The 23,799-nt window shown below is 44.3% G+C and overlaps 1 protein-coding gene across 1 annotated transcript in view; it reads right to left on the reverse strand.

Moving 5' to 3' along the window:
* Positions 1-4,726: 4,726 nt before the first annotated feature.
* ccbe1 (collagen and calcium binding EGF domains 1) overlaps positions 4,727-23,799 on the reverse strand; it is a 53,791-nt gene continuing 34,718 nt past the window's right edge. The window contains exons 6-11 of the mRNA XM_085358354.1: positions 19,477-19,586; positions 18,342-18,447; positions 17,629-17,768; positions 7,355-7,390; positions 5,242-5,277; positions 4,727-4,987 (exon numbers count right to left, since the gene is read on the reverse strand). Coding sequence (XP_085214480.1) covers positions 4,727-4,987; positions 5,242-5,277; positions 7,355-7,390; positions 17,629-17,768; positions 18,342-18,447; positions 19,477-19,586 — 689 coding nt within the window. The remainder of the gene's footprint in view (positions 4,988-5,241; positions 5,278-7,354; positions 7,391-17,628; positions 17,769-18,341; positions 18,448-19,476; positions 19,587-23,799) is intronic.

Consider the following 23,799-nt stretch of genomic DNA (forward strand, 5'->3'; position numbering starts at 1 on the left):
AACTCAATGAGAGGGAGAGGTGGAAGGGTGAGGGCTCTCAGTATGTGCATGTGTGATTGTGTGTGTTTTTTTGTGTCTACACGCATAAGTGTGTGTGTTTGCGTACATGTGTTGAAGCCCGGACCGGCACAACATCGTTTTTAATCAGTGGAGAACTTGTGGCCATTCAGTCTGACCCACCACGGCACAGGTCCATTCACTCTCCAGGCCCCTCAGCGGGCCCTTTTCTCAGGGCCAAGTGTTGTTGTGCTGGGAAGACAGGCCCCCCAGGAGTCCCAGAAAGAGAGCCATTCAATCCTCTCTACCTGTTTGCAGCACATAAAGCACTTAGACCCTGGCCGATCTCTCATCATTGTCTCCTTCACTCTCAATACTTCCTTAAACTTAGGCCTCAACAAGAGCAAGCCCTTTTATAGAGGGGGGAATAGGGGATGTATGTTAAGGGGGTGCCTTTCGCCTCATTAGAATTGAATTTGCACTGTCTTGTAATTACGCTGAAGGGCAACAATGTATTTTTTTTCTTCCATCATAATCTTTGCTGAATGGAAGATTTTTTGGGGCAGTTAATTTGCTGCCCACACTAATGCATTAATTAATGAATTGGGTAGCACTAATTTTCTTTATGCTGCTCCTCTCTGTTTGTTTCCTCCATCTGTTTCCAACAGTCCTGGGCAGCCGCTACTAATAAAATTACCTCATTAGGGCTTTTTAGCAACACAGTAACTCACTCATCCTTTTTGCTACTAAACATTTTCTTTGGGGTTTGTGTGTGTGTGTGTGTGCATGTTCCCATTTAGTGCTGCATATTTTTTGTGGACAGTTCTAAATAATGAAGGGGGCAAGCAGAGAGATATAATTGGGAACAAGGGGCCACTTCAGCAAATATTTGAAATCCTTTTAAAGGCCTGTCCTTGTACAGTGGTGATTAATTACTTCCAGAAGAGATATTTGAGAAATTTATTGCCAAGATTTCCCCGTGTTTTTGTCTCTTTCTATACGAGAGGAGCCCAGCTTGTTAAAAAGAATCGCCCAGCACTTCAATATCGGTCCCTCTTTAATCAAATGCAAATCATAACATACAACGTTGTGGGAAAATGGGCTCATTGTGAAACAAATACACAACGTGTTAACAATGATGTAGTGTCTAATGAGGCTGGCATCCAAAATCCAAAACTTCCAACTATCTGAATGGATTTCGGTTTTGATGTTGTCAAAGAATGAACAAATCTGCGTTTGTCTTTTGGGAACGACATAAATGTTTCTAATAGAAAAGATAACGAATGTGAATATGATTTAAATGAGGGGAAAAAAGTTCTTCCAGGAACAAAATGATCACTCTGACGCCTGCAGGTCAATCTTTGAGAGAGAAGAAAAGGTAATGTCACAGAGTCCCAAAATAAACAAGCATGTACACATTACCCATGCTGAGTGAGCATTCCCACACAGCTTTATTCATCACGGTGTTTTGATTGCGTCTGTGTGGATCCCTGTGAACTACACGCCAAAGTCTAATGAGTTCAGTCAGCACTCTGTGCTGTGCATCATTTAATGGGCTGAACTCAAACAGTACACGCAGTACAGGACTGAGAAATTACTGCCATCTAGTGGATTCATAAGGGAATGCTTGATGTAAAAACACAACTAAGTAGTGTATTGTCCTTTTTTCTGGTTATTCTTTATTAAATAAGGAATGGATAATAATGTCATATAAAATCAGGTTAACTCAACCAGAGAGTGAGTGGCACCACATAATGGTAATATTAGGTGGTAATATGTAAGAGTATGCTATCAAAATCGTTCATAGTGTGTGGATGTGGCTGGGATTATTGTGGATAATGGCAAAAAAAACCAAACACCAAATACCATAAAATAAATAAAACAAACAAACAAACATGCACAGATGAGTCAAGTCAGACGTTTCTTTTCTCTTTTTTTGTTTCCTATATGCCTGATCATCAGACAGAATTGATATTGAAATCCACAAAGATCAGGAAATAAAATTCTCGTTTTGGTGATTATTAGTCTCATGATGTTCATCAAGGATGAACAGTTTTTTATAAATTTTCTGCCAACAAATCAACAGGTCGGTTAAAAATAGGATTTCTTTTTAAACATCAGACTGCTTTGGATCTCTTGCTTTGAGAAGGTCTCCCTCTGGTGGAGAAAAAAATTAAAACATTTTAGAAATTCAGTCAGCTGACATTCACACTGCCCTCTGAAAGTTGCCTGCTTGCAGAGAAGGCTTTACTTTGGTTGGTTTATTATTAGATCAGATATACAAGCGCAGTGGTTTTTATTCCGAGTTTTAAACAAGCCACAAATGAGCTGTAGGCACAGAAACTTTAGTCTGGTGTAGAGATGGACCGATCCGATATTACGTATAGGTATCGGTCCGATACTGACCTAAATTACTGGATCGGATATCGGAGAAAAATAAAAAAATGTAATCCGATCCATTAAATATCACGAAAGCACCTCACAAAACTTGCAACACGCCGTAACTCACCTCAGAACGTTAGCACGTCGGAGCAGTATGCATCACGTGATAGAGCGGCTGTGGCATGCGGGACCTGTCGGTGGTCTGGATAGCATTTGGAGCTTCGCTAGCAACCCGGCATTTCATCTCCGACAAAGTTATCCCGAGAGAAGTAAAGCAAGTGTGTAAGTCCATCTCTGAATGTTTGTAAAGCATTCCTGCGTTAAGCTTAACAAGCGACTGCCTCTTCTTGCTGCTACTTCAATCATGAAACTGCTTAACGATGAGCTGATCGGCTTTTCTGTCCGTGTCTCTAGTTTGCTTTTGGCCCACTTTGCACCAGAAAGAGGAAACCAGCGGCTGAACAACAGCAGCACGTTTAAGCTTGATCAGCTGTTGTTAGAATGTATTTAATATTACTTTCTACTCCAGGATCTTTTTCTACGTAGCTGACGCTGGTAACTGTGCAGGGGCGCATCTAGCAAAGTTTAGCCAGGGGGGCCGATAGGGCATTAACAGGGAAAAGGGGGCACAAAGACATACTTTTCTTTCTTATTCTCATTTAAAATGTCTAGCTTTTAATAAATAATTATCTGACACCCAAAGTTTTAATTTGATGTAAAATGAATAGAAGTCAATTACTGTATATAGTAACTATTAAGTCTAATATACCCTAGTAAGCTATAGTACTTTTTCCTTTGGGAAGGTACCATCTGTGCAGTCTGCAATTTTGTTGAAGAAAGATGTTGAATCTATTTAATATTTCTTGAAAAATAATTGATTTCTGTGCATTTTTTTTTCCACACTGCATCAAATTAAGGTTGATTACGTCGATTAAGCATCATGAGGTGGAGCGTGAGGGGTGGTTCCCTATTTTTTTATTTTTGTTGTTGCTGGGAGTTGGAACCCTATTAGTTAGGTTGCTTAATATTTATGCTAAGTACTCTTTAAAATACCAGAATAGGGAGGATGGTGTAGGTTTAAGTTTATTAGATTGATCAGTATTGCTGAACTATGAAATATTTTTTTTTGCATACAGGTATAACAGAATAGCTTTAGTGTAGTTGTTGTTTTGAACTTGAGTATGAACTTATACAAAATGCAGCAAGATATTTAAAAAAACAGTTTTGTTGATTAAAAAACACTATATCGGATTCATATCGGTATCGGCAGATATCCAAATTTATGATATCGGTATCGGACATAAAAAAGTGGTATCGTGCCATCTCTAGTCTGGTGTCCATGGCAGGAGATATAATTCAGTTTTAAGAAGTTTACTTTAAAATTATCAAGTTACAGGCTATGGTTAGGCACCAGAAGGCAGCTCTGGTGCCTAACGCAGCCCTCCAACTAACACCTCAGCGCGCAGCGTCACTGCGTATATCAAAGGAAGCTCTGATAACAAATATGCATCTGTTTTTTGTTTTTGTAAAAACTAGAAATAAATTATGAAAAAACAAAACTGTTCTCACCTTGGAGCTCTTACAGGTAGCAAAACATTACAAAACAAGAACCACTGTGACAGCGCAAACCTCCACCAAGACAGCTCACTCTCTGGGCAGTATTCACTTTTAAGGGAATATTTGGTATGTATTCATTTCGTCTTCATCAGAACAAAGTTTTATGAGAATTCATTCAAAACTACACAGAAAAAATGGCACCTCCTTGACAGAAGTCAAAAACTGTAGGAACGCTGTATTAGATAAGGTGCGGTGTCATTTCAGCGACATTTGAAACTTACCGATAATCCACAGTTGCAGCTCTGATCACAGCTGGTACTACAGCAGTATTTCCAAACTTTCTTTGAATCATTACTTTTGGTAAAACAAAGTTTTAAAAATGACAATGGGTCATGCAATAGATGAGACTCAATGCACTAAGGTTAAAAAGTAAAATTCTATATTTTGCTGCTTTAATTCTTCCTGCAAGCACAAAAATGATGCAACACATGCCGATTGTTTACAGTTAAAGAGAAAAAAACCCCTGTTTTTATGAGAGACTTCTTTAATGTGCTATAAAGGAACAGTAGGTTTCTGAAAATATGCAATAAAAAAGCATGCGTTGGTACAGTCTACTCATTTTTGTTAAAAAATAGATGAAATTTTGTATATCATACAAAAATAGACAATCTGTAATCAAACAGCATAAAATATGTTCTTTTTTTAAGAAGTTAAATAAGAAGGCAGATCATTTCAATATTCACACCAAAGACAATGTATTTTTTGTACTTTTTCATTCATTCCATTTTGTTCACTCTGTTCTCTCTCGTGTTGGTTTCCTCTTCCTGTTCCTCTTCGGCCCTGCGCCTGTTCGAGGCGGCGCTTCCTTAGAGTCCTCACCCGAGCCCATATCTAAAGGGTCCTGGTTTTGTCTCCCGCTGTCAGGGACTGTGGGAAAGTCCTCCTCTAGAGAGTGCATAGGTCGACCGTACACCTTGCTCTGCAGGTCTGCGATGTCATTTCGGATGTCTGCCATCAGCAGAAGCAGGAAATCAAAGGATCCTGGAGGGCCCTGGGTTTGACCAAAGAGATACAGAAAAACTGATTTAGAAATTTAGATTTTTAGCTTATTTGTGGATATAAATATAATTATTACACAAGAGTTTATTGCATCAAGGCCACTGGATGCTTGGACATGATGATAATGAATACTTTCCATGAGATACCATTTAATTTCCCAGCCATGCTGTAGTTTAACTACACTTTTCTATTTGATAGTAACGAGTTACAGTAATGTGGCCTTGGTATAGATAGCCTTAGTCTTACTGGTGGTCCAACAGGCCCAGGAGCTCCTCTGTCCCCCTGAGGAAACAAAACAAATATTTAGCTAAGATGAATTACACTGAAGGAAAATGCATGAGAGGAATTCATGATATTCTGCTACGGGAACTTTCACAAACTGGAAAACTGAGTTCAGGATGAAAGTAAACACGATTGCTTCATGGATTAAAAAAGGAATAAATGGGAGCACATTATGTCAAAGAAGCATGTACTGTGTTGTTATACTGTATATATTTGCTAAAAGAGCAATGCAGCTTTCATCAACTCTGTGTAAAGTTTGAAACATAAACTATCTAAATGTCACCCTAAAGCTCATGCTCAAAATGTGAGAATACAAAGTGTGGCTCTCCATAGAGTTTAGTGTAAAATCTTCTTTTCTAGCTTTAGATAACAAATACATTTCTAAGCAAAAAAGTAAAATTAGCCCCTTTAGTAAGCTGGATCCTTTACAGCTTGACTGTGAATTATCATGGCAGCCTGGTGATTTACAGTAGCACATACACATTAAGCTGACTACCCTGTTAGCCATGCTCAGGGTCACAAGGGGGCTGGGAGTGTTTTGGCAGATGGTTTGGATTTGTTACTCTGAGAGACATATTACCATAACCCTCCAATCTATCCGCACAAACATCCCAGCTGCACTGAAAAGAACACCAAGGTACTGTGTCAATAAGGCAGATGCACCTAAGTCTTTCCATGCGTTCAATCTACAAGCCAAGCAAACAGAGTTACAAGGTCCAATTTAACATGAGAATCTCTGAAGCTTTCATACCTTGCTCTTGTAAGTGATTTATTTTTCTTTTAAATAAACACAACCACCCTGGTGTCCAATCACGGGCACTGTTAAGTCTCATAATGTTTCAAGGTTTCTGCATATTAGCTCCTTTAACTACTTCACCTGGCTGCTCTCAGTCTAAATTCATTCTGACATCCTGAAGGTTCAGGATCAAGTCCCCAGTGAAACTAAAAAAGAAAATCTTACCTCACTCACTCACTGCACCACCGACCTGCTGTACTTATCACAGGCTAGGGCCAAATCAAAGATAGAGAGAGAGCTCTGTTCTATTTTTAAAAAGCTTTTTCTTTGAGGCTAATCTTAGTAACAACTGCCACAGTCACAAGTGATGTTCATACATTATTTTGCCATATAAAAACCATCATCATCTAAATGAGAGCGAACCACTGTCAAACTCAACTACAACACGGTGCAGCAAAGTGGCAGAGCAAGAGCTTCTGGTTATAGATATTGTAAAAAAGAGCAAGAGGCATATTGTTTAATGCAAAGATGTGAAAAATGCACAAAATAAATCTCACAGTAACTAGGATGAAATCTGCATTGTGCCCACTTAATCTCAGACTTAACCATCTGTCAGAGCCTTCTTTTTTTAACCCTTTGTCTTAGGCTTCACAAGAACGCAAAGCAGAGAAAAGCATTCCTGTTAGCCCTTTAAAATAACATCTCCAGCTGGCCAATCTGAATAAATCCAGGTGATTCCAAACAACCAAAACAGCCCAGAGGTATCTATAGTGTTCACATTGGTGGTCAATGACATTTCTGTGCTGAAGTCACGGGCTCAAGTCTGACTTGAGAAATTTCTTTCCAAGTGAGCAAAATCCTGACCCTCTCTGTAAGAATATGTAACGCATGTTTCAAGCATCGACCAAAGCTTGTGTTCATGTTGTACACAAAACTGTGAAAACTGCCTATAAACTTGTAGCAACTTGCAGTTAAGTAATCCCCTCATGTGCCCGCGCAGCACCCAGGTGAGGATTAACAAGTATTCTGGCACCTGCCTTGTGCTTTTCATCCTGAACAAATCTGGAGAGGGGGGGAACAATTTAGCTATTGAGAAATTTACTTTGATTGATATGATTTTGGCAAATCTATACAGCCGGTGCTTTCTGCACTCACCACACCGACTTCTTTTTTAAAATAGGATGCAATATGTCAATGGTGATGACTCCTCCTGCTCCCTAAGGGATCAATGTGATGGGCAATTCTACTCTTGTCTATAGTAATTGCCTTGTAGAGGAAATTTATACTTTAAAATTCCCCAAAATGAAGATTTCTGGTTGACTAAATAGCATCTGAACTCACCTTTAGACCGTCTTTTCCTGGTGCTCCTGGAGGCCCCTGTTCAATACAAAAAGTAGTTCAGATATATTTGATTTTTAAACATATTTTAGTCACTTTTGTTTCAAACTCCAAAGGTATGAAATTATATTTACTGCTTTAAAGTATTGTTCTGTGGCGGCTTGTTGAATTCAGTATATTCCCAGAAACAGTTTACCCAAAGCCCCTCAAAATACAAAACTACTTTATTATGCTACATCAAGTGAGAGTACCCACGATTAACTCTGTTCCTGCCTCCAGGCCATTTCTGAGTAACTTCAAACTGACAACACAGAGTGCTTTGATCTCTTTCGTGGGATAATAATCTTTGTATAGGGAGTAGCGCCAATATTCAGATCACTAAAAACCTTCTGAGTCACGCATTCATCACCTCTGAAATCCAGACATGAAGTCAAACACACATGGCCTGGTGACCAAACCAAACCTAACTGCACCTAGAGTTTAACCAGGTTGTTGTGCGATGAGAGGACAACATCCTTTCAGTAGGAGATCATCAGCATGTGTACTGATGAAATGTATAAATAAGATAAAAAAAAACGCATCCACGCTCAAACACAAAGCAACAGGTCATCTTCTAAAAAACACTGCTCTACAGCTCTTGTTTTGGCTTTAAGCAGCTTGTGATGTGATTGATGGTAGGTGATGATAGTCTGATTTATCAGTGAGAAGATTGCATAAATACAAGAGCTTTAAAAAAGTAGAAAATATGTCTTGATAGCGACATCCTGCACATTCTTGATTCCAGTCCCACACTTTAACATGTAGGGTTGACACTTGCAGGAAAGACTTGGCACGGCACAAAAACAGCAAGCCAAAGAAAGCAACCGAAGCTGTTGTCCTGCCATTTCCACGTGTTATCCTTATCCACCTCGCAAGAATGAGGGTCTTTAAAAGGGTGCATGACGGGATGTATTTTGTGTCTTTCTCAGGGGGGTTTCCTGTCAATGCAGTTACACTAAATTATCTGATAATATAATAATTTAGTGAATCATTAAAATGAAAAAAGAGATTTTCAAGATTGTATTGCTTTTCATATTAAAACAGCCATTCTTCTATGTGTCACAAAGTAAAATTATAAGATAAAAATAATAATAAATAGAGGTAACTGGTGTAAGAGTGGTGCTATACATCAACTTATTCATAGGTCACAATCAGGACACAAACTTTCTGATTTTTATATTCTCCATTTGACATGAAGAATAAGACTGTTACGTGCCAAGGGGTGTGGCTTTGCTTTTGTGCTCTGTTTTGTGTTCTGTTTATCTTTCAGGCGTCAGGCCTCCTCTGATTGGCCAGTTCGAAGTTGATTGGCAGGTGTCTATTGGCTGGTCTGGGCTCAGTTGGCCAATCACACTCCAAGGAACACTACAAATGAGCCGCTCCCTGGCCAGCTGGGGCTGCTGGCTTCTGCTTTGACAAACATTTGCGAACAGGCTTCTTTATGTTGTGTGTGGTGGGAGGCTGGACAGGTAAGCCGGGGTACCCTATACATTGGTTGTAGATTTTACTCTGTTAGTCACACTAGGTTATGCGGTTGATGCCACCCTTGTATGTTTTCACTGACTTTTATCGAGTAGCTAGGTAGGCCTTTTGTTTTGCACTTTTCTTTCAGTTAGGCTAGGCCCTGGAAGCTACTGACCTCTTTTTGTTTTATTACTTTCTTTGATTTGGATCAACCGCCCAGTCCTCCTCCCCCCCACCTCTTCTCTGTTGTTAAGATTGACTGTCCAACCATTAAATTCTGCCTGATACCTAACTGCTCTGTGGTCTTCCTCCTTCATTGATTGTGGTTGTCCAGTGTTGCTGTCCCCTGCCTGCCTTTGCCCCCGCCGTGGTGGGGGGGGGGACGTAACACAAATGGGGGCTCGTCCGGGATCGTTGTATGCGGTGGACAACCTATATTAATGAGGAGGGTGCCGTGATTTTAGGGTGTCTACGTTTCATAGTATCAGCCGGAGATGAGTTTTGACCTGCTTGATTTTGTTAGTCAGCCTAGCGTTGATAAGATTGACTTATGTCGCAAAGACGACCTGTTGAGTATTGCTGCCCAGTATAACCTTTCTGTACCAAAGTATGGAGTGAAGAAGGAGATTAAGCAGGCTTTGTTGGAGGGATTAATCGAGTTGGGTATTTTAATCAGCCCTGTTACAGCTGGGGTGCCTTCTCAGGACCCTTTAGCTCCCCCTGGAGCCTCTGCTGATCCAGCTTCTCCAGAGAGAACTGATGAGCAAGCGCTGCCTGCTACACCTCCGGGTGCCCAAGTTAACTCGGATGCGGCTCCCCAAACTCTGCCTCGCTTTAAGCCTTTCACTCCAGAATCCCAAACATCTAGCAGTGATGCAAAGCTTAAGGTTCGCTTACTGCGTTTACAGCTAGAGGCACAAGAGAAGGATAAGGTGCGTAAAGCAGATTATGATCTCCGGCTGGAGGTCCGTAGGCTGGAGATAGAAGCTGAAAAAGAAGTCAGGTTAAAGCAGCTTGAAGTAGAAGCACTGAGGGTGTCATGGTCCTGCGACCATGACTCAGTGACTTTATGTTTATGTTCTTTATTGTTATTACTTTCATTATTATTCATGGCTGTTTTGGGATGGTTTGTGTTTGGGATTTTAGACACTGGGTTCTGGGTTTGTGCTCCCTCTGTTGGTCCCTGGTGTTAGTGTTCCCCTGTCTCGTCAGGTTAATCAGGTCCAGCTGTTTCCCCCACCTGTGTGTGATTTCCCAGTGTCTCTTCGTGTACTTATAGTGTGTGATTTCCTCTGCTCCTCGTCGCGTCGTCTGTGTTCATACCCGGTGAATCCCCTGCGTGCTCTCCCTGCTGTTCTCCCTTCATGTTCAGGTTTGTCAATAAATCACCTTCACATCTGAGTAAGTGCTGCATCTGAGTCCTCCTTTCCACTCTTCACACGGCCGCTGCCCCGGACCGTGACAGTACGACGCGACCACAACATGGACCCAGCAGCGCTTAACCCGTCCAGGGAGCTACGGGAAAATCTCATCGATGCCACACAGGAGCTCATCGACCGGTGGCTGGAAAACCCGGGTGGCACGTCCCAGCGCGCTATAGAGAGGCGGCTACAGCGTCTGGTGACCGGTCTCCCATGGCTTCTGGGCTCGCTTTGTTCGTGGGAGCGGGAGTTCCTCCTTTTGGACCTCGGACTTCACCCCCCGTCTGCTTTTACTTTCGAGCAGCCCGAGGCGGTGAGCGAGCGACATGTTCTGGCTTCCCCAGATTCCGGGACTCTGTTTTCTGGGGCTATTCAGAGCGGGATGAGAGACAGTGTAGATAGCTTACCTACCTTCGTGGTAACGGATCCTTCGCAAGTGGGCGTCTACAAACCCTCTGTAAAACCGAGAGACTGTTTCTCTGCCGTTCCTTCTGAGCCAGGACTTTATCACCATTCTCCGGCTCAGTTCTGTGTCCAGCCACAAGCTCCCAGGTCTGTGGCTCAACCGTTAGCCTCCCTAAGGGCTCAATTACCCGTTCTGCCGCCGCTCCAGTTAGCCACTCAGCCACCACCACCGCTAGCATCGCTACAGCCCACAGTTCCGGTAATGGCTGAGCCACAATTTTCGCACTGTTTTTCCACCGCTGTTTCTGGGCAGGGAGACAAACTGTTTCGCTACGGACCTGTTCCTCAAAAGCTGGCAACATTAGAGACTGTTGCTCACTCCGGGGCTTCCCCAGAGGCTGGGTTACTGCCCTCAGCTTACTCTGGACCCCTGGAGGCCAAGATGCCAGCTGTGAACTGTACCGGGCTGTCACTGCCTGAGCAGGGTCAGTGCTCTGCGCAGCTGCAGCCCTCCGTACGTGCGCCAGAGGCCCACGTGCCTACTGGTTTTGTTTCACGTGCGCCAGAGGCCCACGTGCCTACTGGTTTTGTTTCACGTGCGCCAGAGGCCCACGTGCCTCCTAGTTTTGTTTCGTGTGTGCCAGAGGCCCACATGCCTCCTAGTTTTGTTTTGTGTGTGCCCGCTGGTTCTGCGGCTGTTTTCGCTGGGGGGCCCGAGGAGCCCGTCCAGCCTCCTGCTTCGCCTGCTGGGGGGCCCGAGGAGCCCGTCTGGCCTCATGCCACACTGACTGCCACGTCGGCTGGGGGGCCCGAGGAGCCCGTCCGGCCTCATGCCACACCGGCTGCCACGTCGGCTGGGGGGCCCGAGGAGCCCGTCCGGCCTCCTGTGGCTGCTTCTCCACCTGTGGCTGCTTCTCCACCCGTGGCTGCAGCGCCGCCTCCTGCAGTACCACCACCTGCAGCGCTACCACCTGCTACTACCACGCCTCAGCCTGAGGACGCAGCCTCGCCTGGCCCGGCTTCATCCTCGCCTGGCCCGGCTTCATCCACGCCTGGTCCGGCTTCATCCACGCCTGGTCCGGCTTCATCCACGCCTGGCCCGGCTTCAGCTTCATCCTCGCCTGGTCCAGCTTCATCCTCGCCTGGTCCAGCTTCATCCACGCCTGGCCCGGTTTCATCCACGCCTGGCCCGGTTTCAGCTTCATCCTCGCCTGGTCCGGTTTCAGCTTCATCCTCGCCTGGTCCAGCTTCAGCTTCATCCTCGCCTGGTCCAGCTTCATCCCCGCCTGGCCCGGTTTCAGCTTCATCCACGCCTGGCCCGGTTTCAGCTTCATCCACGCCTGGCCCGGTTTCAGCTTCATCCTCGCCTGGCCCGGCTTCAGCTTCATCCTCGCCTGGCCCAGCTTCAGCTCCAGCGTCAGCTTCGCCTGGTCCGGCTTCATCCTCGCCCGGTCCGGCTTCATCCTCGCCCGGTCCGGCTTCAGCTTCTGCTTCAGCCTCGCCCGGCCCGGCTTCGGCTACAGCTTCGTCCTCGCCCGGCCCAGCCTTCGTGTCTGCATCTTCGTCTGGTCCAGCGTCTTCAGCATCCGCACCATCGCCTGCAGCAGCGTCTTCAGCATCTTCGCCCGCTGCGGCCCCGGCTTCTGTGCCTTCAGCCTCGCCTGGCCCAGCCTCGTTTGGGTCTGGAGCTAAACGGCCGTTTTCTAGACCGCTGGCTAGGCTACTGGCCGGGTGCCGTCGCCTGACTGGCCGCCGTTGCCTTCCGCACGGCCGGCCCCCGGACCGCCATCGCCTGACTGGCCGCCGTTGCCTTCCGCACGGCCGGCCCCCGGACCGCCATCGCCTGAGCGGCCGCCGTTGCCTTCCGCACGGCCGGCCCCCGGACCCTCTTCGCCTGAGTGGCCGCCGTTGCCTTCCGCACGGTCGGCCCCCTGAACTTTTTGCGCGCCGTCACGGCCTTCTTCGTGGACGGCCTCCCGAACTCTTTACGCGCCGCCACGGCCTTCTTCGTGGCCGGCCGCCTGAACTGTGTTTTGGACTCTGCTCCCCTGTGAGTTTTTTTTTTTTTTTTTTGTGAACATTTGTTTGGGACTCTGGGGCCTCCGTCTTTGGTCTTGGCCCGGTCCCTCCGTCCTGGGCCCCCTGCCGCCCGCCCGGATCTGGTGGTGTGTTTCTGTGGCTGTCAGGGGCCAGCCCTTGAGGGGGGGGGTACTGTCATGGTCCTGCGACCATGACTCAGTGACTTTATGTTTATGTTCTTTATTGTTATTACTTTCATTATTATTCATGGCTGTTTTGGGATGGTTTGTGTTTGGGATTTTAGACACTGGGTTCTGGGTTTGTGCTCCCTCTGTTGGTCCCTGGTGTTAGTGTTCCCCTGTCTTGTCAGGTTAATCAGGTCCAGCTGTTTCCCCCACCTGTGTGTGATTTCCCAGTGTCTCTTCGTGTACTTATAGTGTGTGATTTCCTCTGCTCCTTGTCGCGTCGTCTGTGTTCATACCCGGAGAATCCCCTGCGTGCTCTCCCTGCTGTTCTCCCTTCATGTTCAGGTTTGTCAATAAATCACCTTCACATCTGAGTAAGTGCTGCATCTGAGTCCTCCTTTCCACTCTTCACACGGCCGCTGCCCCGGACCGTGACAGTGGGTGTCATCAGGACAGAAAACAGATGCCACTAAAGAAATCCCGAAAGTCTCCCCGGAAAGTTTTAACGTTAGCAAACATATTGCCCTAGTACCTACCTTTCGTGAGACTGAGGTAGATTCGTACTTCAACGCTTTTGAAAAGGTGGCTACTGCTCTGAAATGGCCAAGAGACATGTGGCCCATATTACTTCAGTGTAAATTAGTGGGCAAAGCTCAGGAGGTAGTAGCTTCACTTTCGCTAGAGCAAAGCATGAAATACGACGTGTTGAAGGAAACAATTGTACGTGCCTACGAACTGGTACCTGAAGCCTACAGGCAGAAATTTAGGAACCATAAGAAGTCCAGCAGTCAAACATATGTGGAGTTTGCACATGAAAAAGGGGCTCTTTTTGATAAATGGTGCGCTGCTAACTGAGTTGGGGATGAGTATGAGTCGCTGCGTGAGTTAATGTTACTGGAGGATTTTAAAAATTCATTACCTGAGAGGCTCATAATGTTCTTAAATGAACAGAAGGTGACGTCAATGTCCAAAGCAGCTGTGTTGCCCGATGAGTTTGTGTTAACTCATAAGAATGTTTTTACCCCTGTTTCCCATCCAGATAGGCCCACAACCTTGCGCTCACCACGGCTTGAGTCTAGTTGCTCTGCTGCGAGGCCAGTGAGGGTGCCCTCGCCTCCCCACGGTGAGCGTGAATGCTTTTATTGCCACAAGAGGGGTCATCTCATTGCAGAATGTCAGGCATTAAAGCGTAAACAGCAACTATCCTCACAACCAAAAGGGGTGGGACTGATTAAAGCCACAGAGAATGGGAGGGCATTTCAACCGAACACTAACCACCCTGACCCCTGTTTCAAACCATTCATTCTAGAGGGAGTGGTTTCGCTGACTGGGAATCCAAAAGATCAACAACCAGTAAAAATACTGAGAGATACAGGGGCCTCTCAGTCCATCATTAGAGAAAACGTCTTACCGTTTTCTGAGTCGTCGTTTTGCCAGTCCAGTGTTATTCTCCAGGGAGTAGAACTCGGATTTGTATCTGCCCCTTTGCACACTATTCACATTCAGTCAACATTAGTCAGCGGAGTTGTTAAAGTGGCTATTCGTTCTGCGTTGCCCATACCAGGCATTGACTTCATCCTAGGTAATGACCTTGCTGGAGGTAAGGTCACACCCATTCCTGAGGTGTTAGACAGACCCGAGCTGAGCCGGGATTCTGACCCAGCCCAAGACCAGCCTGCCATTTTTCCAGCTTGTGTAGTTACGAGGGCCCAGACAAAAAAGTATGGTCCTGACTTGGCCGATTCCTTCATGAGGTCAGATCCCGTTGGTGACGTGATTAACTTTACCTCTGGATCTAAGGTTCAGGCCACAGTTCCACCTGCTGACAAAACACAACCAGTTCTGGATTTGCCAGTCTCCCGAGAGGAGTTCATTATTGCACAGAAAAATGATGTAACCCTGTCCAAGTGTCATTCCTCCACTCTCAGTCAACAGGATGCCAAAAGGAAAAAGCTGGCTTACTTCTCTGACGAAGGTCTTCTGATGCGCAGATGGACAAGTGAGGTCTCGGAAGACGCAGACTGGTCTGCAGTTTATCAAGTGGTTGTACCTACTGCTTATCGTACCCAGGTACTGTCCTTAGCACATGACCATCCATGGTCAGGACATTTGGGGGTTAATAAAACATACACCAGAATTCTGAAACATTTCTTCTGGCCCGGACTGAAATCTGATGTTGTTCAATACTGCCGTACTTGCCATGTATGCCAAATGACCGGCAAGCCAAACCAAGTAATCCCCCCAGCTCCTCTCTGTCCTATCCCAGTAGTAGAGGAGCCATTTCAAAAAGTGATTGTTGACTGTGTGGGGCCTCTACCTAAAGCTAAAACTGGAAACCAGTTTCTTTTGACTGTCATGTGCGTTTCAACCAGGTTTCCCGAGGCAATCCCACTACGGAGAATAACAGCTCAGATTGTTGTCAAAGCACTGTTGAGATTCTTTTCAACCTTTGGTCTGCCTAAGGTTGTGCAAACAGACCAAGGCACTAACTTTAAGTCTAGAGTGTTTGCCCAAGCCCTGAAAACATTAGGCATTGAACACATAACCTCGAGTTCTTACCATCCTGAAAGTCAGGGGGCACTAGAGAGGTTTCATCAGACTTTGAAGTCTATGTTAAGGAAACACTGTTATAGTTCCCAACGGGACTGGGATGAAAGTGTTCCACTTGTTTTATTTGCCTGTCGGGAAGCAACCCAAGAATCTCTGGGATTTAGTCCCAGTGAACTTGTGTTTGGGCGTGAGATGAGGGGTCCTTTGAAGGTTTTTAAAGAAAGGCTAGCTACACCGGTTGACAACGCCAAAAGCCTTCCAGAGTACGTCAAGACACTGAATGACAGGTTGAAGAGGGCTTATTCCTTAACCAGGAAGGTATTAGCCACGTCACAAGCGAAAATGAAGAGACACTTTGATCAGCGGGCTGTTGACCGTTCATTTCTGCCAGGTGACAGAGTGCTCCTTCTCCTTCCGGTGCCCAGCTCCTCTCTCTCCGTTAGGTTCTCTGGTCCTTATGTTGTAGAGAGAAAACTCAGCAAGACTAACTACATTATTCAGACCCCAGATCGCAGACGTCCCACTCGGGTGTGTCATGTCAACATGATGAAGCTGTACAACTCTCGTGAACCTTCAGCTGTGCCATCTGTGGCTACATTTCTGATGGCTTCGGTGACCAAGGTGGAGATTACTCCAGATGAAGATGGGTTGGTGTTACGGGGTGCTGAGCCTCAAAGTGCTCGACTAGGTAATTCTGTGATATTGTCGACCCTAACACAATACCTGTCCCACCTTCCTGCTGAACAGAGTAATGATATTATAACACTCATATCGGGATTCCCATCTCTGTTCAGTGATATCCCGTCTCAAACCTCTGTCATAAAACATGATGTGGTGCTGACTAACCCTACACCAATCAAACAGCGCGCTTATCGGGTTAGTCCTGCAAAGAGGGAGATCATAAAACAGGAAGTTGAGTATCTTCTTCAGAATGGATTTGCAGTGCCAAGCTCCAGCTCTTGGAGTTCACCATGTCTCTTAGACACAAAAAAAGATGGAAGCCCAAGATTCTGTACCGACTTCCGAAAGGTGAACTCTGTCACTGTACCGGATGCACATCCCTTACCTCTTATCGATGACTGCATTGATGAAATCGGGCCTGCAAAATACATCACTAAACTCGATATGTTAAAAGGGTATTGGCAAGTGCCTTTGACACAGCAAGCATCTGACATTTCAGCTTTTGTCACTCCTGACCACTTTCTGCAGTATACGGTTATGCCTTTTGGCATGTGCAATGCCCCTGCAACATTTCAGAGACTGGTTAATAAAGTGTTGGGAAACATCCCCAACTGCAGAGCCTACTTGGATGACATCGTTGTGTATAGCAGTGACTGGTCAACCCACATGGCTACATTGAAAGAAGTCTTCATTAGCCTAGAAAATGCATCTCTCACTTTGAACCTTGCCAAATGTGATTTTGCCAGAGGCAGTGTCCTCTACCTTGGCCAGCAAGTTGGTCTAGGAAAAGTGCGCCCTGCAGATGCCAAAGTCACTGCGATTAGAGAGTTCCCCCAACCAACCACCAGGAGAGAACTGCGGCGGTTCCTTGGGATGACAGGATATTACCGACGATTTTGTAAGAATTTCTCTTCTGTTGCTGCCCCCCTCACTGACTTAACCAGCCCCTCAAAGCCGTTTATTTGGTCTGAGAGTTGCCAGCAGGCTTTCGAAAGCCTTAAGGGCTTACTTTGTTGCACCCCTGTTTTGTCTGCTCCTAACTTCTCTTTACCATTCAAACTGGAAATAGATGCCAGCGCAGTTGGGGCGGGAGCGGTGCTTCTCCAGGAGGATACCCAGGGCATTGACCATCCTGTAAGTTACTTCTCTCGGAAGTTTGACAAACACCAGCTCAGGTATTCTACCATTGAAAAGGAGACCCTTGCTTTGTTGTGGGCCTTGCAACATTCTGAAGTCTATACAGAGTCAGGTCAGAGGTCAGTCCAAGTATTCACAGATCACAACCCTTTAGTTTTCCTCTCCAAGTTGTATAATCACAACCAGCGGCTTATGCGTTGGTCACTGATTATTCAGAATTATACCCTACGCCGTGGTGGGGGGGGGGGGGACGTAACAAAGACAAATTGGATATAAAATGCTGTGAGGCTGTTTGTTTCATCCAAGACGAACGTTAGTTTTTCTTGTTAAATTCTGCGTAAATTTTTAATTGTAAAACAGGGATTTAATAACTGACCACAGGTCCCCGAGGGCCTCGTTTGATGTGGTACAGGTCGGGTGTTGGTCCAATGGGTCCCATTAAGCCTCTGGGGCCAGGTGGTCCAGGGGGCCCCGTCTGTCCTGAAATTCCTGGAGGGCCTTCTGGTCCTGGATCTCCTGAAGTATTACACACTGATATGAGTGGGTAGGAAACAACTGAAGAGATTACACACACAGACTCTGCATAATAGATGCTTCTTAGCTGTACTAGAGAGATTTCAATGTTAAGATGATGCCAATAATGCCTATATTATATGAGGAAAACCTGCACTGTGTGCTAACATTGTTTAAAAGAGGGATGACCACAAAAACACCCTGAAGTTTGGATTTTAGCTTTTCAGAGGTTTACAATTTGAGGTTACCTATAGTTTGCAGTTAAATATGGTACAAATATTAATTCTCTATTAACAGGTCAAAATTAAAAGTTGTCCAATGCTTTGAATTGTGAAAACTAAATACTCTTGTATTTTATTGATTATTATTGATTAATGCATTTTTACCATGCTGTAAAAAGTGCATTACCCCAGTGTGGGCTTAAACCTACTAATAGCATAAGTGCTGTCAGTAATATTTTCATGTAAGGTGTGCCTAAATGCATCTAGCCTATCAGTACTTCCAACATTTTGCTTAACGTCATGACTTCTTCATAGAGGCTGGTGTTCTCCCGTAGAAACTGAGGCTGTGTCTTACCTGGGAGTCCAGGGGAACCTGGAGGCCCTGGTAAAGACATAGGTGATAGGAGTTTTTCACTCGTCATCTGCTCAGGGATGCCAGCACTGTTTGACAGCAAAGCCATCTTAGAGGAGTTACGAAAGAAAAAGAAGAAATGGTTGAATAACACTGTAAATGCCATGGAAAGTTAACTAAAAATTGCTGAATTAATTAAGCCCTTTTTTAAGCTGATTTGGAAGTTATAAGATAAGATAAGATAGGATAAGATAACCTTTATTAGTCCCACACGTGGGAAATTTGTTTTGTCACAGCAGGAAGTGGACAGTGTATATAAAACATACAAATATCTGACTGTACAATTATGCATTTAGTTTTAAAAACAGTTTTACATACAATGACTCATAAAAGCCTGCAATGTCAAACAGGAAATGAAACTTTCACCCTGGAGGGCCAACATAAACTAAAATTAAGCTAAAATTTTATTCTCTGCCAAAGATTAAAGTTGATCATCTATCTGCACCACAGTATAAGCAGTAACCCAGCCAGATGGAAGGCCAGGCAACCCCTCTGCATTATTCAGCATGACCAGGAGCTTTCCTGCTCCTGTATACTAAGTAGCATCCTTGAGGAAAAAGTTATCTTTGATCTGAGTAGAACATCATGTGGAGCTGGTGACCCCTGGGGGTAATACCTTAAAGACCTCACCATGCTGCCAGGGCTGACAAATCAGAATTCATGCAAGACGCAGAAGCATCTGTCCATGCTGGCGCGCGCGCGCGCGCACACACACACACACACACACACACACACACACACACACACACACACACACACTGAAAGGTTGTGGTTCACCTGCTGATCAGTAAAAATTATACAAGACTTTAGCCTGTGACCTTGGGTACAGGTGTTCAAACTGAGGGTTCCTAACCTTTCCATGATATGAATAAATGAAATCTTTACTTACTTTTTTCTGAAACTTTAAAGAACATCTACATTTTTATGTTTATTTTATTAAACAAAAACAGTTTTTTGAGTTCCACAATGAAAACTAACATACTGCTGTCATGCACATGTGTAGCTCAGTTTGCAAGATTTGTGATATTTCTGTTGAGTTTGTGGGTGAAATGGACCAATCCAATGCACACTTTTTTACCTTCTGTTTAAGCTGTAGGACAGACATCTTAATTTGGTAGAAATCATCACACGTGGCTGAGCAGGTTCCAGTATTCATGACATTATCAGACTTCTCAAAGAGATGTACTGCTGGGAAATGGGAAAATGTTTATGTTAACATAATGCTTTTCTTAGAAAACTGTCCGGAAAACAGACTTTACTGAAGAAGCTACATCTGGCTGCTCCCTTATTCAACAAGGATCACCACAGTGGGAAGCTCCACATTTTTGATTTGGCAGATATTTATGTTGGATTCTCTTCTTGACGTAGCCCCCAAAGGGAATTGTGTCTCTTCCTGGGACCGAACCACGTATCTTTCACTTGCTTGTCATAAAGTGTAAACCAAAAGCTATGCTTTGGGAAAGTTAACCTAAAGCGTATGATTCAGAGCTGTGTTAAATTGACCACATAAAGGGAAACCACAATTGTTATTACTGTCAGGTTACATTAAATCTGTCGCCAAAACAGTCTAATAATTTAAATAGTGTTGTTATGTTCAGCAGTGCTGCCTTCGTAACTGTTCGATGGGTTTCTGATAAGCTGTGTGAGCAGAGTGAGGGATGAGTGGCTTATGTTCTGAAGGCAAAAGCAGCAAAACAGTTATTTAGTCTTATAGTTCTGTTTGTGCTTTAGTCTTTTCAGAAACAGGTATTAAAACCTGAAATGAGGAAACTATTCATGAACCAGTTCTGACTTTATTCTGATCTGATTTGTACAACCGGATAGTGACTGCTTTCTTTGTGTGATGAATATAAGATTGAGCAGTTTTGTTCTCGCAAACACTCTCTTTTTTAATAACTGGGGAAAAGCAAATCCACTAGCGAAAAGGTACATTAACCATTGTGGGTGATTTACTGAACTAAAGTTGGCAGGGGGCTGTAAAAAATGAGTCAGTCGCTGGAAAGTGCAGAATTAAAATGAGTTCAGAGTTAACAATGTGATTTAATAACATATTGTTACAACTGAAAATAACTACATGTCTTTTTTTCTTACTTTCCTTTCCACTTTTTCAGCTTTTTGCTCGTTCGTCCAGATTTAAATGATAATATCTTTTTCTTTTTTTTGCCTGTCCCGTTTGGCTCTTTTGCCATCAGAATTATTGTCTAAAGGCCCAACGGATTTACTTTACCAAATGGACCATCCCAGCCTTGCCGTAATGGTCTATTTGATTCACCTTTTTTTTTATTGTTTATTTTATTTTATTTTATTTTCACTTGCTGAATACGGGACAGATTTGACTGGGGAAAAGAAAGGGGAGAAAGAAAGAGGGAAAGAAAAACAGTGGGGAAAAGGAAATGTGATAAAGGGCAAACAACAAAAACCAACAAAATAAGCAGACAAAAAATACATATATCAATCACCTCGGGTCCGTTCTTCGTACCTCGCTAAGTAAGTTAGCTGGATTTGATTGTTGACGATTTCGCGTGATCTTGGATCGTTCGGTTCTCCGAAGCCCATCCGGGACTTGCTGTCATAGCAACAGATCCGTAAGCGTAAACCTGCTCGGGAGCAGGCTTACTTTATGTAAACAGGATTAGATCGCGACCACTCAGGTATGTCCGCTTCATTTATATGAAAGCAACAGCGATATTTCACCACTGTTTTACCATAAATAAATATTATCAATGTAACTAAAGATAATGCAGCACTTGATCCTTTTATTGATTTCACACAGATACATACAGGTCATTTCCTAAAAAAGGGAAATGTACTATTAACATTCTATTACATGTATGTGATTATTACAGATGTAATTCATATTTTAGAGTAGTAATTGGAAATTACTTCGTGTAATCAAGATGGGAGACCACGGCTATAAAAGCGAAGGTGGATTTGGGAAGTCTGTCGCAGTCATATCCTGTCCGTTTACGCGAGCCACCCATTGCGGAAGGTGCAAGATTGATAAGGAGAGTTTTCAGAATTCAGCGTATATTGCGGGATAGACAGGATCCTTTAGCTCAGCGCGACAGTGTGCTCATAGAGAGATATCGATTTTCCCGTGAGGGTATTATTCACTTAACCAACTTGTTGACGAGGGGGTGCAGGACCACCACCTGTCTTTTTATGCTCTGCCCTTTTCTTGGTTGCTGTTATAAACAAACAGATTATTTCAGGGTCTCTTTTCAAGAGACTAAAAGCAATATAAGTGATAAATATTACCATTCTGTAGAATATTCTTATATTTCACTTTTACTTGTTCCCACTGATCAAGCACACACATCCATACATATGCAATAATACTAAGTGCAATAATCCTTTCTGTCATCGTTGTATTTTTACTCAGTTGTATATAGTATTTGTATTTGTATTCTATTTTTATCTTATTGTATATTTATTTTATTTTATTCTATTCTGTACAGTTGTGTACTGTATTTATTCTTATTGTATTCTAATTTTTGCCTCATAACTTTTGCACTGTCCACTTCCTGCTGTGACAAAACAAATTTCCCACGTGTGGGACTAATAAAGGTTATCTTATCTTATCTTATGTTCTAGTGGGTCCTGTTGTGGCTCTAATGTGAAAGAGGATATAATGTAATATAATATAATATGATATAATATAATATAATATAATATAATATAATAAATTTACCCTACCGCCTACTGGTGTTGGCCAGAGGGGCCGATGGCGCGATATGGCAGCCTGGCTTCTGTCAGTCTGCCCCAGGGCAGCTGTGGCTACAACCGTAGCTGCCTCCACCAGTGTGTGAATGTGAGAGTGAATGAATAGTGGCATTGTAAAGCACTTTGGGTGCCTTGAAAAGCGCTATATCAATCCACTCCATTATTATTATTAAATTACTTACGAGTTTAATTTGTCAGCAACTTTCTGCCAGCCCTCTCTCCTTGCTTTTGCAGCCTTTGCAGTGTTCCCTTGCGTTTTAATTAAACTCTGAAACTCCTGAAATCCCTCACTCAAGAGTTCTTGCTCTGCTGCCAAAAAATACTGAGCGCGCTCCTTCGACATTTTCGCCGACCAATCAGAGGGTTGCCGATCAATGTTTCTACTATCGATGCATAGCCCCTGTTAAGCCACCCAGTGATCTCACATTACTTCATCCAGCTATACTAATCGTCAACAACAGGTGTGTTCGAAGAACCGGAATAGCGAGCTCAAAGTTAGCGCGATGATTTGATCTTGGATGTAGTAAGCGAGGTACGAAGAACGGACCCCTGGATCACCTGTTGAGAAAGAAAAAAGAAAACAAGCAGAAGAAAAAAAAGAGCAACATAATAAACAACATCATGATGATCTACACTCAACAAAAATATAAACGCAACACCTTTGTTACTGCTCCCATTCCCCATGGGATGGACGTAGAGACCTAAAATTCATTCCAGATACACAATATAACCATCCCTCCCAAACAGTGGTCACAAATCAGTCCAAATGTGTGGTAGTGGGCACATCTGCTATATTGAGATAATCCATCCCACCTCACAGGTGTGCCACATCAGGATGCTGATCTGACATCATGAGTAGTGCACAGGTGTACCTCAGACTGCCCACAACAAAAGGCCACCCTGGAATGTGCAGTTTTTTGCGCTATTGGGGGTCTGGGGACCCAGAACCGGTCAGTATCTGGTGTGACCACCATTTGCCTCATGCAGTGCAACACATCGTCGCACGGAGTCTATCAGATTGTCAATTGTGGCCTGTGGAATGTTGGTCCACTCCACTTCAATGGCTGTGCGAGGTTGTTGGATATTCGTGGGAACTGGTACACGCTGTCGTATACGCCGGTCAAGCACATCCCGAACATGCTCAATGGGTGACATGTCCGGTGAGTATGCTGGCCATGCAAGAACTGGGACATTCTCAGCTGCCATCTGCCCTGAACAATGTGAACCATGATTCATCCGTGAAGCGCACACCTCTCCAACGTGCCAGACGCCATCGAATGTGAGCATTTGCCCACACAAGTCTGTTACGGCGACGAGCTGGAGTCAGGTCAAGACCCCGATGAGGACGGCGGGCATGCAGTTGAGCGTCCCTGAGATGGTTTCTGACAGTTTGTGCAGAAATTGTTTGGTTGTGCAAACCAATTGTTCCAGCAGCTGTCTGGGTGGCTGGTCTCAGACGATCTTGGAGGTGAACCTGCTGGATGTGGAGGTCCTGGGCTGGTGTGGTTACACGAGGTCTGCGGTTGTGAGGCCGGTTGGATGTGCTGCCATATTCTCTGAAACGCCTGTGGAGACGGCTTATGGTTGAGAAATGAACATTCAATGCACGGGCGACAGATCTGGTTGACATTCCTGCTGTCAGCATGCCAATTGCACGCTCCCTCATTGCTTGTGGCAT

Source organism: Diplotaxodon limnothrissa, linkage group LG7 (genome assembly GCF_057381915.1).
Source record: "Diplotaxodon limnothrissa isolate DT_005_m linkage group LG7, D_limnothrissa_male_GT1.1, whole genome shotgun sequence".
Taxonomy (NCBI): Eukaryota; Metazoa; Chordata; class Actinopteri; order Cichliformes; family Cichlidae; genus Diplotaxodon; species Diplotaxodon limnothrissa.